The sequence below is a fragment of the Hyposmocoma kahamanoa genome, unplaced genomic scaffold (assembly GCF_003589595.1).
Source record: "Hyposmocoma kahamanoa isolate Upper Pololo Valley unplaced genomic scaffold, ASM358959v1 119, whole genome shotgun sequence".
Taxonomy (NCBI): domain Eukaryota; kingdom Metazoa; phylum Arthropoda; class Insecta; order Lepidoptera; family Cosmopterigidae; genus Hyposmocoma; species Hyposmocoma kahamanoa.
In genome coordinates, this window is record NW_020653409.1 from 2169085 (window position 1) to 2188341 (window position 19257).

Below are 19257 nucleotides of genomic sequence, written 5' to 3' on the forward strand. Positions count from 1 at the left end.
ACATGGGAAGATCATATTTAATGCTCATCATCCAAACGCACATAGGAGGAGGCATTATATGGTATGCGACCCAAAACTATTTAACACATCCTTTGCACATAGATTCTTTTGCCATCAGGGACCTAGACTGTACAACCTTTTAAACAAAAGTCTTAATATATACAGTATGGTAAAATATAAATGTAAAGATACAGTTGTTACTTGGTTAGTTACTAAAACTTACGACGAAACTGAAAAACTTTTAACCATGTCGTAACAAGCGATAAAGGCCTCAAGTACGCACATCCATTCATCCCACGCATTTACTCACACACATGCACACTTACACACCACATACACACCCACACTAAATACATACAACACACACACTCACATGCACTCCTCACACACACACATACATAAACGCAAACACATACACACACGCAACCACACTCTATTAGATTATATTTTCTTCTATATTCTATAAATTTGTTAAACTAATCCCTTACCATGTATATTGGAAATTTTAGGTACAGAATTGTTCAACCAAGAGGTGGAGACCAGGAGGCCTAAGATACAGGTCTTACCTAGTTTAGGCTCCTGTCTCTCACAATGTTTAATATGTACGCTCTGTTCCATTACTTTAAATTTATTGTGGGAGAAAATAAACAAATTATTATTATTATTATTATTAAATCAATAAAATAAAAAAATACGAAAAATGGGTGCCTCATGATTTGACTGATCTGCAGAAAGAAACGCGTGTTGAAACTTGTGTTGCCTTGTTGAACCGGTACAGAAATGAAGGAATATTGGATCGAATTGTAACATGTGATGAAAAGTGGATTCTTTATGATAACCGGAAAAGAAAAATGCAATGGCTGACCCCAGGTCAAATGCCACAACAGTGTCCTAAAGCAAAACTTACCAATAAAAAGGTAATGGTAACTGTTTGGTGGTCTCAGCATGGTGTTATTCACTATAGTTTTCTCCGATCTGGTCAAGCAATAACGGCAGATGTCTATTGTGCCGAACTCCGAACCATGTTGACAAAACTAGCAGTAAAACAGCCCCGTCTCATGAATCGATCTTCACCATTATTGCTCCACGACAACGCGAGACCTCACACAGCACGAGAAACCATTTTGACCCTTCAGGAACTGCAGTTAGAAACCATTCGTCATCCTCCGTATTCACCAGACCTTGCTCCAACGGACTACCATTTTTTTCGTGATTTGGACAATTATCTACGTGACAAGAAGTTTTCTTCCCAGGAGGCAGTACAAAATGCTTTCACACAGTTTGTGCAGTCTAGATCGTCGGAGTTCTATCGCAAAGGCATTAATAACCTTCCCATTAGATGGCAGCAATGTATAGATAATAATGGCAACTATTTTGATTAAATAAATTTGTTAAAAATTTAAAAAATAAACAATTTAGACTTTCAGTACAAATCGGCAATTTCATACTTTAACCCCTATTATATATAAAAATCAATTAATATTTCCAATAAAGCATGGTTCATTACTCTTGTGTTCAACTATATTTCAGTCGAAGCTAAATATGGTGCATTTTTATTATTTTGCCCTTTTCTCTGGTTCCTGGCCACTTACTTCTGAAATTTGAATCGTTCTTTAATTCTTTTCCTTTGTCATTCTTGACTTTGCTTCGTTCCGTCGCAACTCCTTACAAAATTCCTGAAGAGAAAAGACGTGTCCTTCAGTCGTGAAAACCTAACTGCATAAAGAGTAAAGGCCCTTTAGCGCCTTTCTTCTTCTTTTCCCTGCTTTCTTATTTATTCCTTCTACAATCTTTTTCTATTTATAATATCAAGTGACGGGACGAACAATTCGTGCGCCTGATGGTAAGCTTCACGCCTGTCCATAACAATTGCAGTATCCTCAGAGCTTTAAATCGCAAAGATCTGAGAGGCACTGCCAGTGCGCCCTTCACCCTGAGACATAAGCTGACATGTCCCATGTGCTTGTAATTTCACCAACACCCTTACCCTTCAAAACCGGAACACAGTAACGCTCGCATTACTGCTTAGCGGCAGAAATGGTGGCAGTACTTCCCTGGACGAACTCTTTCACTGGAAGCTCTACTCCTACTAAATTCATGTAGACTGAGCGTTTCTATCATTATTCCATCGTGACAACATAAGAGCCTGTGCACACAGCGCGCAGACGACGCGTATTTTACGAACGCGCCTATACGGCTCCGTGGAAGCTCGTTTGTACCGTGTTTTTTGCACGTTTGAATCTATTGAAGCTTTGGCCAAAAGAAGCTAATTCGCCGCGAATCATGAATAATATGTCGCGTCTGAGTAAGCATTCGACACGCGAACGTTTGTTCGAAGTCAGTCAGTATTAATCATGGAGTTGGACGAAGCAGTCAAGTTGTTACTAGCTTACCGTCACTGGAAGAGACGACAATCAAGGGAATGCAGAATGCATTTACATCTAATTCTTTACGATGAATAATTTGCAATCCAAACATATTTTTCGCAATTTTTCAATATGGCTGCCATACAAACTTTTGTGGCGGCAGATAAAAATTTGCCCTAATTCGCCTGTTCGGGTCTCGGTGAGTGTTTAATAATAATTTTCGGTCAAAAATCACTTTTAGTCATTTCTCAATACGGCTGTCATACAAACTTTCTTGGCGGTTGATAAAAATGTTGCTCTAATTTGACTGAAAAATGGTATGTGTGGTTTTCTACGGATGTTCAATAATAATTTGCAATGTGTGTGTTACATTTCAAAAATCACAATTACGTTCTGCATATAATTTTATTATAACATTTATAAATTCAAATTGCACACAATTTTTTAAGCTAACAATAACTATTGACTAATCGCAATCCGGATTGCGAAAGACATTTTGTCTTATAGTTTCAAAATCCTTGCGCCGTCACTTGGCTGACAGATGAAGAATGTTGGATTACCTTTATAGTGCGACATGATGTTCTTTTTCACTTCTTCTACATGTTTTTTATTTACCTGTAAGAAAAAATAAAACTTAAATTATGCATTAAACATCAATTCAGGATCACAATTCCCTAATAACAGGTAAATTGTATTTTATTTATTTATTGTATTTTCCCGATATTTCTGAACGGTTACACCCTCCATGGTCATACCATAGTAAGATAATCTGTAGCTAGTAGCAGTAGAGCCTTGTAAAAGAGTTCGTCCAGAGCAGAGTGCTACAACCAATACGACCATATTACAGGCACATTGTCAAGTTATATCACACGGTGACTGATACAGTGGCAGTGCCTCTGAGGTTGAAGGCAATAAATACAGTAGAAGTGCTTAGTTTGCCTGTCACGTGTGTCAACAGCTCGAGGAATTGCACAAACTTGACTCACTCACTCAATCCGCCATTTTCATTCAGCGATTTTTCTTCATGATCGTGTGAATTATCTCATTCAAAACCTCGAAAATCGTAGAAATATGCCGTATTTAGCTCAAAAATTATAGTCGCACTTATAATATTATCTATTTGGAGAACTAAATAAACTTCTGAAATTCGTCGTCATTCAGCTATTAACCGCTAGATGGCAGTACCTTCACAATCACAATCAAAACGTTGAAACTTGCAATAATAGGTATTGATGGTATAGAACACTGAAGGGTGTAACCAACAGAGTAAAGTATAAATTATATTAACAATCCAGAATGTGTTTTTTTTTTAATTATTATCAATATTTCATAGTGTTTTAAATTGTGAATGTGTGAGTTTTGGCGACTGCGGTTTTTATAGTTACCGAGGCTTCCATTCTTTCGTCTGTGGGCATAGCAACTTTAGTAGGTATGTCGTATACCACTAGGCGCACGACTTATTCATCCCGATACTTGAGTGTTGATAAATAACCACGAAAGCCTTAAAATGTAAATAATCCCTAAATTCATATAACCTATAATCGGCAATTTGACTTTAGAGTAAGTGTGCTTTCTATCAAGTTAAGCGACCGTGAACCATAATTTGCGAAATGCCTCTTTGATCATTTAGGCTTTCGAAATACGGTTATTATTAACGCGATGTTGGATATATTCTCGGCAATGTATCCATCAATTAAACCAAAATACATCAATATATAAATAACTTTTTAAACTGGCATGAGCGTTTAAATAAGACGTCCATAAGGAGTGGAATTAAATTGTACATTGAATTGTGCATTTTAGTTCACACTATTGTTATTATTTAAATATTTACATATATACGTCACATGGGCACATATTCAAATACCACAACCACAACACACACAAACAACACACAAGCACATGCATCCACTTCGCACGCAAGTACAAAAGTGGTGAAATTACAGGCACATGGGACTTGTCAACTTATGTCTCGGGGTGAGGTGTGCAGTGGCAGTGCCCCTCACATTTTAGCGATTGAAGGGCGCAGTGGCACTGCAACTGTTACGGACAGGCGTGTAGCTTACCATTAGGCACACGAATTGCTCGTCCCGTCACTTAACATTATTAAAAAATGTATTGACTTACTCCTTATTGCTTAATAAGTAGGGATGCACAATTTCTTGCTTTGAAGCAACTTGTTGGATCGCAATGGAAAAAATCATTTCAAAATCAATTTCGATTAACAACATTTTTGACAGCCTCTTTGGCTTCAGTCATATTATTATGAGACAAGACGTATTCCCGTCGTCGTAGTGAAAGAATTTACAACCTTTAACGCCGCTTTACAACCGCTAGCGTAGTAAAGGTTTTTGAAATTCGAACTCGACGATGAACTGTGGTGCACCTAACTTTATCTTTCGATAAAAAAAGCAATACCACGTTCAACTACGCGATTTGTCGCACATTATTTATGTAATATAAATCCGTTGGTACGTTTTATTGTTATTATTGTCCACATTAAATTGACAACGATAACTAATTTTGTTTATTAGATCTGATTGATATAGTTCAACTGTTTGTCTTTCGTCGACCATTTTGTGAGGTGAAAGGTTGTGTGTCTCGCTGAGCAGTAAAGTTGTTTTGCGTCTCGCTACGCTCTTGGTAAGCAGCTAGGTTGTGGAATTCCCTGCCTGCTACTTACTACTTATCCTCCAAACGCAATAACTTGGACCTTTTCAAGGCGAGAGCGAAAAGGCATTACTTGGGTGTGCATTTGTATTTATTGTCACATGTACATAGTCAAAAAAAAAAGGTGTTATGCATAGCTATATCACTACGAACTACTTACTACGAACTACATGCTACATGCTACGATGTAGCATACACATACTTGCATGTGCTTGCTACATGGTCGACCTCATCGTCACTTTCCATCAGGTGAGATGGAGGTCAAATGAGCACTTATTTTTATTAAAAAAAAATACAGAAATATCAAAAAGAGAGCAACGTGGTTTCGTTACCAAAGACACGACGCACCCGCCGAATCCCCCGCCAGTCATCCTAGCACCGTAAACTCCGGTGCACGTCTTCAACACCTCCACTATCTGGTCCGACTCAGGACATGACACCTCCATCAACTTGCTCAGCGAGTCGTGCGACTTATAGAACAGTTCGCCTACCTGATAAAGGAATAATATACTAAACAAACAATTGCTTTTCTACATTGACTTACAAATAAATGGACGACGGGTCTAATACAAAAACCACGAAAAAAATGTCCCAAGTCAACCTATTCGAAATTTAAATTGTAATGTCATCGCAGTATCGCGCTGTCAGTAGAACAAATGAAGACTAAAGCGGAGTTTGGCGCTCTGTATACGATTTTAGCGCCTTACAAGTGCGGACACTTTTTAGCGCGGACCCGACGTCCATATAATTGTAAGTCAATGCTTTTCTAAATTTGTTTTCCTTGGATCAAAAAACATAAATTTCATGGCGATTATTCTTTCCCACCACGCTCAAATACAAACTGTCTCCTTTCGGCATTTTTTTAAGTTTATTATCCCAACAATTTGAACTGACGATACTGGCTAAAGAAGTCCATGGTTAGATTCACTGTAGAGCCGACTTGGGAAATCAATTATTCTAAATTAGATGTTTCTAAATTATTAGCATTAGAGCTCCTTGTGAAAGATTTCGTCCAGGGAAGTACTGCCACCTTACCTATTTCTGCCGCCAAAGAGTAATGTGATCATTACTGTTTTCCAAATTAGAAAGGTTTTGGTGCTGGTGAAATTACAGGCACATAGGACTTGTCAAATTACATCTCAGGGCGGCGGGCATAGTGGCAGTGCCTCGCAGATCCTTGAGATTTAAAGCTCTGAGTGGCACTGCAACTGTTATACTTAGTATCATAAAAAAGAAAAAGTTTCATCACGATGTCCTCCTTCACTGAAAAGCACATGGTAAATTTTAAATTTCGCACATATATTCCATTAAACTCAGAAGTGCGCGACGGGATTGATCTGCTTGATAGGCGGTATTTCAAACCCTTAGACTACCACGGCTTTTTATACACTATGCTATAGGTAACACATGAGTGAGCCTACCCTTTTAAGTGATTGATTCTAAACCACGCACGAACACGCACTTCCGTAAACAAACTTGCACTTATCAATATTGTTAGTTCCAGGTAGGACAGTATTACATGCGTAATGTGGAGTAAACAGATTCTTTTTAAAAAAATGCGGCTTACGCAGAGTTGGCCCACTGCCCGTGTGTTATAACCAAATCAATCCGCCCTGGTTTTAACCGGGTATTTGGTATAATTTCATACTTTTACAAATTTCGATGTACGAGGGGAGGTCCAAAAGTCCGCGGAATGGAAGGGTTGTAAATAATATAAAACAATAAGGCTATTTTTCCTTTTCAATATAATTACCTTTGAGCTCAATACATTTTTTAGATTTCGAAATTAGCTTTTCTATGCCATCGAAAAAATATTTTTTCTCTTTGCTCTCAAAATGAGCTAAAATTGCTGCCTTAACCTCTCCGTCGTCGCGAAATTTTTTCCCACGTAATTCTTTTTTCACATTTGGGAACAAATAATAATCGCTGGGGGCTAGTATATATATATATATATATATCTAAAGTACCCATTGAATGATAGGTTTTCTTCTAAAATTTCAAGGTGAGTTTGTGTTTTTTCTATCGTGAAAATGTTTAGGAATCGAGTTTTCACACCATATAATAAATCAGTGTATATTCTCAATTTTCCTATATATTTCTTTTAAATGATTGGTTCAACACTTCTATTGTTATGCGCGATCAACCCAAGCCACTCGAGATTGTATAGATTCTGAATTAGTTCTCGTGCGTAATACCAAATGTACTGATTCGATCTTTATTACACGAAATAAAGTACATAGTTCCTTCCCCAATAGCCACGCGAGAAAATGGTAAAACCGACAAAAAAAATCGATTATCAGTGCTTGGCGTGTACGAACTCAGTATTCTTTTGTTGTGGCTTAACTTCATGCCTTTTGACCATAGGTACTGTAGTGGACTGTATCTATAATGTATATGGGTTAAAGGGTGGGTGCTAACAACGAGTGAGCAAGGCCAAGCAAATGTACTTACAGCTTTTAATAATTTACTAGAAAACACGTCGTCGCTATCAAAGCAAAAAAAAGTCGCCAAAAACAAACACATCTATTATTTAGAATTTAAATATAAAACTAAGTGTAAAACAGACTATATTATAAAATATATACAAAGAGATTTGTAGCGATTCGCTACAGATACCTTATAAAAAATATTTTCCTCTGAACTATCCCCTTTCTGAAATTTGTTCAGGAATTTCAACCCTATATTTTCACAATTTTTTCTTAAACAGATGCATACAGATTAAGTCAACAAAAATTTATATGGGCAAACGCCATTGCGTTTTAGTAAATATGTTTAAGAATTTCGTTTCACGGTATTTATTAAATTGCTTTGTTTACAATGACGCAATGAAATGGAATCTGACTAAAGAAAATAATTTCCTTCTGTCTAATGCAAAGAAAGAAGTGGTCGCAAAAAAACAAACGGTATATATACGTTTTATCTACAACGTTTTCCTTAAGTCAGGATGTTGCTCCGCAGGTGTATCTGTATTAATATTAATAGTGGCGCTTGCTCTTTTAGCCTGTGTCGCCAGAGAAATGGAAAATCTTAAACCCGGTCGATACACGTGCGAAATAAAATCCACTTAAGAAGAAAAGTCCCCTAAAGTCCCCTTTTCGCGTGGGGTAAACATATTCAGGTATTGTATAAAATTGGTTATTGTTAGACAAATATAATAAAACACATACTGAATAAAAACCGTTCTCGACTTCTGTTGCTTTATTCTATCAATAAGGTTTCTTAAAATTCGTAAATTTAGAGTTGCTTTTACTCTGTCCCTGGATAACGAATGCCAATTGGTTTACTTATTTATCCTGGAAAGGTAAAATGTCTAACGTACTTTTTTACATGTACGTTTTTAATAGCAGTAGAGCTCCTTGTGGAAGAGTTTGTCCAGGGAAGTACTGCCACTTTACCTATTTTTGTCGCCAAGCAGTAATGTCGGCATTACTGTGTTACGGTTTTGAGGGATAATGGTGCTGGTGAAATTATAGGCACATGGGACTTGTCAACTTACGTTTCAGGGTGACGGGCGCAGTGGCAGTGCCCCTCAGATCCGAACACGTTCCGTATAATCACAGTACAGAGTACTAAAAAAAACCAACCTCAAAATTACGTGGAATTACATATTATTACCAAGTTTTATTGAATTAGTTCGCCACTATACGGGACTTGACACAGGAGATAATAAAAGTCGGTTCTCACTACTCAAAGTATATTGAGAGAGAAAAACGCCTTGAATTGAAGAATAGCAAAATCAACCATTAAAATAATTGCTCCTTATAATAAAATTTAGGCGCTATTTATAAAAATGAATCTTCATGCGTAAACAGCCACCCTTAGAGGTAGATCATTTTTTTTTTTTTCAAAATTAAATGGAATCACTATGGAGGTACGTAAGAATCATGAAAATCGGTTCACAAATACCGAAGTTATAGCGTAACATACATACAAAAAAAAACAGTCGAATTGAGAACCTCCTGCATTTTTTGAACTCGGTCAAAAATAACTTTTTGTATTTGATGTAGATGGTGAATTCACCAAAATGCGAAGTATATGAAATTCCTGAGGATGCTCATTTGCGCATGGAGTGCGTTTGGAGCGAACCTATCAAGGTACTGTTATTTCCACAGGTTGGTTTCCGTACATTTAATGTTAAGTGGTTTCCAATCCGTTTTGTTGTAGCCAACGTTTAGTGCCGCGAAAATTTTGTATACATGTTTGGTTAGGTAGTATTTTAATTGATCTGTCTGGATTTTATAAAGTGTTTTCTTGATGTATCGTTTTTATAATGGAGCTGACATGTTCAATAATGATCAAAGAGTTAAAAAATCTGTTTACCCAATTTCATTGATATCGGTTAATGGAAAGTGCGTGATCCATTAAACCAGATTTATTCCCTAATGAGCCGCCATTAGAGGTGGAATATTTACTTAAAATTCAAATGGTACCACTAGACCTCCCCATTGAGGAAACCCATTTTCAACGAAAAAAAGAAAAAAATATAATAACGGTCGAAAAAGAGGTTAAAATTTGCACAACATGTTATAACAACATAAATGCACGAGATGTACCTACAGCAACAAAAATGTAAGATGTACAACAACATTTATTTATTTTATTTTATTTTATTTTATTTGGGGAGCTTACAGCTACTTTTACAAATTACATATCTAAGTATGCAAAGAAATGCCAATGAAAAGCTTCCACATATATACAGAAAAATTATAAACTAAACTACTTTCAAATCAACTATGCTAACTAACTTAAGACACATCTAATTTCAAATTCACATTACAAATTAGAAATGAACTTTTGGGTCAACATAGATTGATAGACATGCAGCCAGTGTTGGGCGTTAATCAATTAAATTTCAATCAATAATTCAATCAGATTAAAAAATCAATGCAATTGAAAGCATTAAATCAATTGCGACGCGTCGCAATTGATTTAATTGCAATTGGCCCCCAAGCGGGGACCCCAACCGGGGCCCCCAAGCGGGGCCCCCAACCGGGGCCCCCAAGCGGGGACCCCAACCGGGGCCCCCAAGCGGGGACACCAACCGAGGCCCCCAAGCGGGGACCCCAACCGGGGACCCCAACCGGGGCCCCCAACCGGGGACCCCAACCGGGGACCCCAACCGGGGCCCCCACAACCAACGCCCTAACTCACCCCCATATGCCTTATAAATTTATCATAATCGTCAGTTTCAATTGTTAATTGTTAATCAAAAACATTGAAAAGATTGAAAATTGATTAATTGTTAATTGTAGATATTTGCGATTAACAATTGATTAATTGTTAATTGCGGTTTTCGCAACTAACAATTGATCAATCGTTAATTGCTGTTTCGCAATTGACAATTAATCAATTGTCAATCTTTAATTGCCAGAACAATTAAATTTTGCCCAACACTGCATGCAGCAACAATGAACATGTAAAAACTTACGAGAGCCAAATCCTGTGCAGCCAAAGCCTTTGAAACTTTTTCGGTCCAACTAATTTCATTAATTACATGTTTCGTTCTCATGATAACTAGCTTGTCAGCTTTTAGTTTTTCCAGTTCTGTGGAGCAAATAAAAATAGTGCTATATTTGTACAAATTATATCTGAGGACAAGAACAATTCGAGTTTGCAAATAAAGAATGTTATTCCCAAATATTCAATTTCAAACAGTACAAATTCACAATAACTAGAGCTGCCAAGTATTCGGTTACTGTTTCTGCCGCAGCAGTGCATTACCGCGTTTCAGTTTTGAAGGGATGCTGGCCAAATGGGACTTATCAACTTTTGTCTCGAAGTAAAGGGCACAATGGCAGTGCCCCTCAAATCTTTGTGATTTAGCTCTGAGTGGCACCGCAAGTGTCATAGACAGGCGTGTTACTTACCAACAGGCGCACGACATTTACCGTCATTTGATACCATAAAAAGATATTCATAAAAAAAAATTTTTTTAAATTTCGCGTAAATGAGTAATTTTCAGGTTAATTTTGTCTACTTAATTTCGGTGGCAATTATGTATTATTTAAATATTGCAGAATATTATCAAGTAATATTATTTAATATTCGAGTGTGGTAATCTGAAATATTATTGAATATTTTATAATAATTACTCGAAGAGAAAACTAACCCGAAAATTCACCGTATTTGCTTTTTCAAAAAGCTAACATTTCGGGCCCTTTACAGGTTCTATGGTCACGTCTAATTGGTATCATAAAAAACAATTTTTTCGTATCAAATAGCATATATTCGTTTATTTTTTCCAAACAAGTCAACGTTACGGACCCGTTACAGTTAATTTGGGATCCAGTATTTCCGCTGACGAAAAATCCCAAGTAGACATAAGACTGCAGTACTAATTATATTACTTTTTTGTTTATAAAAATGAATCTTCATGCGTGAACAGCCACCCATAGAGGTGGATGATATTCTTCAAAATTAAATGGGACCCTCTTTCCAACAAAAAAAAAATCATGAAAATTGGTTCACAAATACCGGAGTTATCACGTAACATACATACAAAAAAAACATACTACTCCTTTTTTTTTGAAGTCGGTTAAAAAATTATCAAATACCTTAACTATAAATGTAAACATTTTACCAATAATTACGCTAAAGACTTTTTTAAAGTCGACTGTGACCTTGCAGCCATGTTTGGCACTGTATTAATCTTTTGCAGTCATTGGTTGCGGAGCTTGCGATGTCATAAAAATGTGACGTCACGATACTCGCGATGTTAGCTGTCGTGACAAAATTAAAAAAATGATAACAATAAGATTATCACTCGAATTTGAGATTAAAATATGGATATAATAGGTTAATCGAGGCGGCATACTACTATATAACACAAAGACGAACATACAAACATAATCGAACGGAGCACGCACAAACGAGAGGGCAGCAAATGCAAGTTTGGCCCTGGGCGTCAGAAATCGACTCTACGCCATTATAATAATAATAATAATAACGCACACACTCAACATAGCCCCGCACTAGGGAAACCCTGTGTCGCGGGTGCCATGGACACACACATAGACAACCACAAATTACACCCAAACTCACGAGAGAAATAAATGTAGGCCATACAAATATTTAACCTGCGACCTCTGCGTGGCAGTACGGCATGGTAACCGTTCGGCCACGGAGGCAGTTATACTATTATTTAAATATGCTTGGTTACATGTGCGGAGCATAGATGATGAAGATAGCCAAATGAAGAAATTCACTAGCTCCTCGTACGTCATTTTTATCCATTCCCCAGTCTCTTGTTAAAAACAAAAGCTTCTTTTCATCTTTTTAGTTAACAAAAGACAGTTAATTCACTTATTAAATAAACACAAACAGTTACATAATAAACAAATGACAAACGTTAAACAAACAAGATTAAATAAATATGAACCAACAACATGTTCCACAAACGTGTGACAATTAAGACACTCGATTCGCGTGACACATACGCGTAGTCTTGTGGAATTATATTTCAAAATTTCATTTTTATGCATTAAGTCATGTACCAGTATCATCATTTTCATCATATCAGCCAGATGACGTCCACTGCTGAACATAGACCTCCTCCAAAGATTGCCAGACTAGCCGGTCGGACGCAACGTGTATCCGTCGGTTACCCGCCGCCCTTACCAGGTCATCCGTCCACCTGAACGCCTTCCGGTTCGTGGTATTCATTCGAGAACCTTTCTGCCCCAGCGGTCGTCAGTTAAGAGCTAGCCCTGTCCACTGCCACTTCAACTTGCTAATCCCTTAAGACACGTCGGTAACTTTCGTTCTTCTACGGATCTCCTCATTTCTGATTCGATCACGTAGAAAAATATCGAGCATTGCTCGCTCCAGGGCTCGTTGAGTTGAGAACGTTGAACTTTTTTACGAGGCCACAATAAGTGACCAGTATACCTACTAATATATAGTATACAGTATAATAGTGTATCAGTTATACTACCTTCTAAATGTCCAGGTGTAGCGTCCCTCAAAGAGGACAGACCCAGCATTTTAGTTGCCTCCTCGCAATGCGCACGTCGCTGTGGATATTCGCTGCCTGTGAGTTTATGTTTCACATTGGAGTTGGTCACCAGGACCACCGCCTCTCCAATGTCCATTGGTATGTGGAAGGATTCTAGAGATCTACAACAAGAATTATAGTCTACTTTACATTACATTTCTGGTGACTTTGGTGGCCTAACTGTTTGCGCTGTGGACGCTGAATGAGGAAGTCCTGGTTTCGATTCACAGTACAGTCGCCGTTAGCTGAAAGGGCGCGTATGACAAAAAATGAAAACCGAGAAATTAATGTTTAAAGAAATGAAATGAAAAAGTATCTGCTGTTTCCAAACGAAAAAAACATTGATACTTTCTGCAAACGCAGTAAGGTAAACCTATATTATACGCAAAATGTGGAACTAAAATATTTTATTATTTATGCTTCATTATTAAATTATTACCCCTATTCGTTTTCAACTTAATACGTGCGTTCGTTCGCAAAATACCCAATACTAGGTAAGAGGATGCAAGTAATCACCTATGCCTTTTCAACTTTGCATAATTTAAATTTAAAGCACTATTGTTAAAGTTACTGTATTATAATTAAAACGAAAGAGCAGTATATGGTTACAATGTCCTTTCAACGTCGTAGCAACATTTTCAAGATTTTTATTACTTAAATGAAAAACAACATTTCCACTTTATTTTAAATTTACGTGAGCATTATGTAACCGTCATCAGAGAAATTAACATTTTACATGTAGAGCTTTAACTTAGAATGATTTAGAAAGTTAAATTAGACATGCGTCACTTGAGTGATTGAAATATGTATTTAAAATGAAATGACGTATATATGCAATTACGCCTTTTTACCAATTTGTTTTGACAAAAGTGTGGAAATTTGCGCCATTTTCTCTTACGGTAACTGCATACCTAATCCACTGGAATGAACTTTCCAATGGAAAAAAATAAAAATAGTGGCAGATTCGTCTTTTTTTGCTGATCACGGCAGTACATTTCACTCAATTTTTAAAAAGTGTCACATGCGCCTTTTCAACTAACGTCAGCAGGTAATAGGGGTCCATGTTTGTACAAGTACCAACATTTCTTTGTGTTATCTATGATGCAAATAAACAAATAAATCAATGTTCGAATTGAAAAAAAAAAAAATACTTTTCACTACAGTAAGATATGACAAGCGTCAGAACTTATTTAGTTACTAAGGGCCGTATTCTAGAACTCTACTCAATGCTCAAGTCAGGATTTGAGTATGGTTTAAAGCACTCGAAATCATACTCAAGTCCCTGCCATTAGGGTCGTATTTCCAGTACTTGTGTTTCCAGTGCAATCCTGACTTGAGCATTGAGTAGAGTTCTAGAATACGACCCTAAGAAATTTAAAAATAGTTTGTATTAAAAATAAAAATAAGAAATATTTCTACGTTTACATCATCATACTGTTCTTCACATTAAACTCATGAAATCAATTACTATTTTACATACTATATAATAGAAATGCTTTTACTTTAACTTATCGTATATTTTTTTCACGAATATAATGTTTAAAACAGATTTTATTAAAAATAACAAGTGTAATCCAATTAATAAAAAAGGGTAAGCCTAAGTCAGCTCTAAAAAGAGAGACCCGTATTCCAAAGCTAAGACAAAAAGAGCAAAAGTCTTTAAGATTAATTGATAACTAATCCAATCAATAGTACTGATCCTTCGAGAAAGATGGAAATTCAAACAACAGGAAAGAAAGTAATCTTGTTGAAGGTAATAAATAAACAAAATAAAAAATTCACAATGCGGCGGATGGGAATGAAAGCCTGTTTTCTTTTTATTATGATTTTTTATTACAGACCATTAGTAGTTTATGTGACAACTGGTCAGTTATTGGCGCTGTACTATTTCAGTTTTCTAGTTTGTGATTTCAGCGCAAACGAGAGTTGATATTTAAAAGTGGATATAAGGCCCATTTACCTGATGAGTTGCCAGATGGATGGCCCTTATTTCGTTTCTATTTCTGGTTATGTATTATTGAAATATTGATCGTGAACTAAAAATATTTTCTGTATTTTGACAAAATATGCTTATCTATGGATGGCATTCTGCGTTATAAGCTAATTAAAAAATTATAAAAGAATAACCGGCAGTATCCATAAAAATCTGTGCAATGGCGCTATCTAGTTGATTTGTTTGTTATCACTAGAAATTGGAGTAGCTTTGATAAATTCCAACAATTTTTAGTTACAAAAATAGCTATTTGAGCCGGTACTTACACCAGTTGCGACATCTGGTTTAGGTACCAGTAGGTACTAAATACCCGCCTACGCGGCCTTGCATCAGCAGTCCTCTGGAGTTGTTGGCTCATTATACAAAGGATACGAAATACGCTAATCTTTTTTGTTGGTAAAAAAATCCGGTGTTTTTCACGAATAAACTTAAAACTTTTCCGCCAATAACAAAATGCGCGCAAAATATTGTTTTTAAAAGGACCATAGACTATATGACATTTTAAAAGAAAAAAGCTCTTTTTTTGTTTAAAGTTAGTGGCAAAAACCACACGGACTTTTCTGCCATCCCTTTACTTTTACTTATAAATAACTTTTGTAAATAAACTTCATCTAACAACATTTTACTGTAAGCATACTATAAGGCAAATTTTAGCGTAAAGATCTCCATGATTCTATACAATGAATTTCTGAACAGGCACATCTGTGTTTTACCTGCAGTCTATCAAGAGAGCATGGTCCTTTCGGCCCATTGCTGAAATGTACTGGTCCATAATTCCGCATGGCATGCCGGGGAACTCGTGTTCTGCTTTCTGACACAGCTTCGCCTTGGTCACAGGGCTGCAAATAACGAATTTCATTGTAGAAAGGGGGGGTACACCAAACGAAGTCGGTAATCGAACCCGAATGAGAAACATTCAAAAGCTACCTACAGGGTTATTTGTAAGAACTAACAACCTTCCTGGACTAGATTACTAATATCAGAAACAATAGCTTTTGTTCCATAACTTTTTACAAAACGTAACGTATATTATTATTTATCAAAAATAACCTTTAAGATTTCACACGCCAGCACATCAAGCTACACATTGACGTATCTTGTTCCGTTGCACTGGAGGCGATTTTCGAACAAAAATATGTAGTCTGATCATTGACTTACAATTATATGGACGTCGGGTCCGCGCTAAAAAGTGTCCGCACTTGTAAGGCGCTAAAATCGTATACAGAGCGCCAAACTCCGCTTTAGTCTTCGTTTGTTCGACTGACAGCGCGATACTGCGATGACATTACAATTTAAATTTCGAATAGGTTGACTTGGGACATTTTTTTTCGTGGTTTTTGTATTAGACCCGTCGTCCATTTATTTGTAAGTCAATGAGTCTGATGTGCCGTTGTCCGTACACTATCTCACACTTTTTCGATCTGTACTTAGTAGTAAGGGATTATAGTAAGTTCAAACTAGGGCTGTTACTGATGATGATTTAATACATCAACGGATGCAGATTTTTTTTTTTACTTTAACATGAACAGATGCTGATTTTATGTATTTAAAAAAACGTGACAAATGTCCTTACCTAGTCTATTTACTTGAAAAAGCTTTCCATTTTCTTTGGTATTGTAATAAAATATTATTTCAATGATTTTGTGACGTTTATAACAAAATCAAAATCAAAACAATCAATCTTCATAAAAACAACAAATCCGCCGTTTGTGGAATTTTATCAAAGTTTTATTGTAAAAACAACAGCTGAGCTGTTTTTTCGGGTTACAATCTGTTTGTATTTGTAAATAAATTATTCCAGGTTGCCTTTTAGGTTATGTCACGACTCAAACATCCGCAATGAATATCAGCGTCGATGAATGCGGATATTTCAATTTATGCAGATTACCCGCGGATGCTGATACGGATGTTGATATTCGAACCTTGGTTCAAACGTATGCGTCCTTCCCGACGGCCCTCACTCGCGCTCCTTTGTTTTGCATAGGGTTCTGACTATTTAGAACGTTCTACTTATTCAAATATTTTTATACGAAATTTAATATATTTTTTAATATATTTATTATATTAAATTTAATATATTTTTTTACGAAAGTAAAATGTGATGATTTATAGTAAAAGCGTAGAACAAAAATTATTGTTTATTATTTTAGTAATATAACCCTGCGAGGTTGTTAGTATTTTACAAATAACCCTGTAGGTAGAATATAATAATAAAAATAAAAATGTTTTATTCGTTCCTCTTAAAGGGCGGATTTTTCCTTTTAGGCTTGTTAGGAAACATCGCTCTTCTATAATATTAATAGTAATGTTGCTCTTATATTATTTTAAGATGGTGAAACAGACTACCTTAATATCTACTGTAACTGGTGTTACAACTAATACAAATGTCACTATTTACAGTAATTTTTAACTTTTCAGAATAAAAATAGATTAACCTAAGTATTAGTGTGTGTGAGTGGAGGTATGTGTATTTGTGTCTGTAAGTGTGTAATTGTGTGTGTGTCATGCATCCGTAAGACGTACAATATACAAAATTATACATAGTCATACCATGTTAAACAGTATAATTTCAATTGCGTGTCTCATATATAAGAAGTTACTAAAATAACGTTTGTATTATAAGTTTATATAAACATACATGTGAATTAAATTTCGATTTGTCTATATTTAATCTTGACTCAAACTTGTAATAATAATTGCTCTATCTCCTCATAAGACTTAGTTTCGAGCCATTTTGTAATTGCTAACTTGCATTCACGAACTTTGTGATTTAGGATGAAGCAAGAAGATAAGATGCGATATACAGGCTTCTATGAAAGTTTCTGTAACTCGTAACTACGAGTGGGATCTCGAACGCGCAAGATTTTTAAACTACTTCAAAAAAGGAAGTTCTCTTTTCAACTGTTCTTTGTGTGTGTATATTACGCGCATTCTCCGACATTTGTGAATTCAATTGTTTTTGTAGGAAAGGAGGTACCTCAGTAGTACCATTCAAATTTGAGGAAAATTTCCCACCTATAAGAGCGTTTGCGTGCTACGTCCCATTCGTAAACTAGACTAACAGTAATAACATCGGTAAGCTCACGTATTCTACGGACTGCGTAAGCAACGGAGCTTTATCTGCTGGCCAGGGAAGGTGTAATGAAACTATTGAAGTTTATTACCTAAGGTCAGGTTTTACGACAAGTAATTCAAATTATGTTAGTTGAGTGTATCCGAAGTGTCATTTCATCTGAAGGTGTACGCGATATTCATAGTTTCTCGGATTTAAAACAGACATAGTGCACAAGCGACATCCGAAGTTTAGTTTATTAGGGAATTAACCCGGTTTGTTGAATTTAGCGCACTATCCGTTAACCGATTGCAATAAAACTTTGATATAATGCGCATAGACGTAATTCCACAGAAAAAAAAATATTTCGGCAACCTAGAGGTGATCTGATGATGGATATGGCAGACAGATGATGCAGGCTACCATATGCGTTTCAATTATTGAGTAGACTGCGGTAACGGACAGTCCAAAAGCGGATAAATAAACCTTTGAGAGCAGTTTTTTCATGGCATCAGGTGATATGACGAACAAGCCACTTGTTAGTATTTTTTATATTAACATGTGGCGGGACAAACATGTCGTGCGCTTGGTAGTAAGCGACATGCCTATCCAAAACAGTTGCAGTGCCACTTCGAGCTTTAAATCGATTACCTATCAGCAGTCCGAAATGACATGTTCCAGAAATAACATTTGCTCGAATTTTCATAACCTCGAAGGTAATTTTGAGAGGAAAATGTTTTTTCTTTTAAACCTAACTTAACTCGTAACCGAACCTAATCGTGTCTTTGCGATAAACATCCAACATACCCTGAAAGAACAACGTTTTCGTTTTAATTCGGTTTTCGGTGTAATGAAGATTCGACCAAATGTTATTTCGGAAAGAAAATTCGAGTTTGTGATAGGTTACCCTTTAAATCGCAAAGATCTTAGGGGCACTGCGCCCGTCATCCTGAGACATAAGTTGAGAAATACCATGTGCCTGTAATTTCACCGGCACCCCTTACCAAACCGGAACGCAGTCATGTTCACATTACCGCTTGGCGGCAGAAATAGGTAAGGTAAGGTGGTAAGCGATACGCTTGTCCATAATAGTTGCAGTATCACTCAAAGCTTCAAATCACCAAGGTCTGAGGATCACTACAACCACCAGTACCCTTAACCCATCAAATCCGAAACGCAGTAT

The 19257-nt window shown here is 36.4% G+C and overlaps 1 protein-coding gene across 1 annotated transcript in view; it reads right to left on the minus strand.

Moving 5' to 3' along the window:
* Positions 1–2778: 2778 nt before the first annotated feature.
* Positions 2779–19257, minus strand: part of LOC113240040 (galactokinase-like) — a 52318-nt gene continuing 35839 nt past the window's right edge. The window contains exons 5-9 of the mRNA XM_026477245.1: positions 15736–15861; positions 12970–13151; positions 10465–10580; positions 5369–5527; positions 2779–2981 (exon numbers count right to left, since the gene is read on the minus strand). Coding sequence (XP_026333030.1) covers positions 2868–2981; positions 5369–5527; positions 10465–10580; positions 12970–13151; positions 15736–15861 — 697 coding nt within the window. The 3' untranslated portion in view covers positions 2779–2867. The remainder of the gene's footprint in view (positions 2982–5368; positions 5528–10464; positions 10581–12969; positions 13152–15735; positions 15862–19257) is intronic.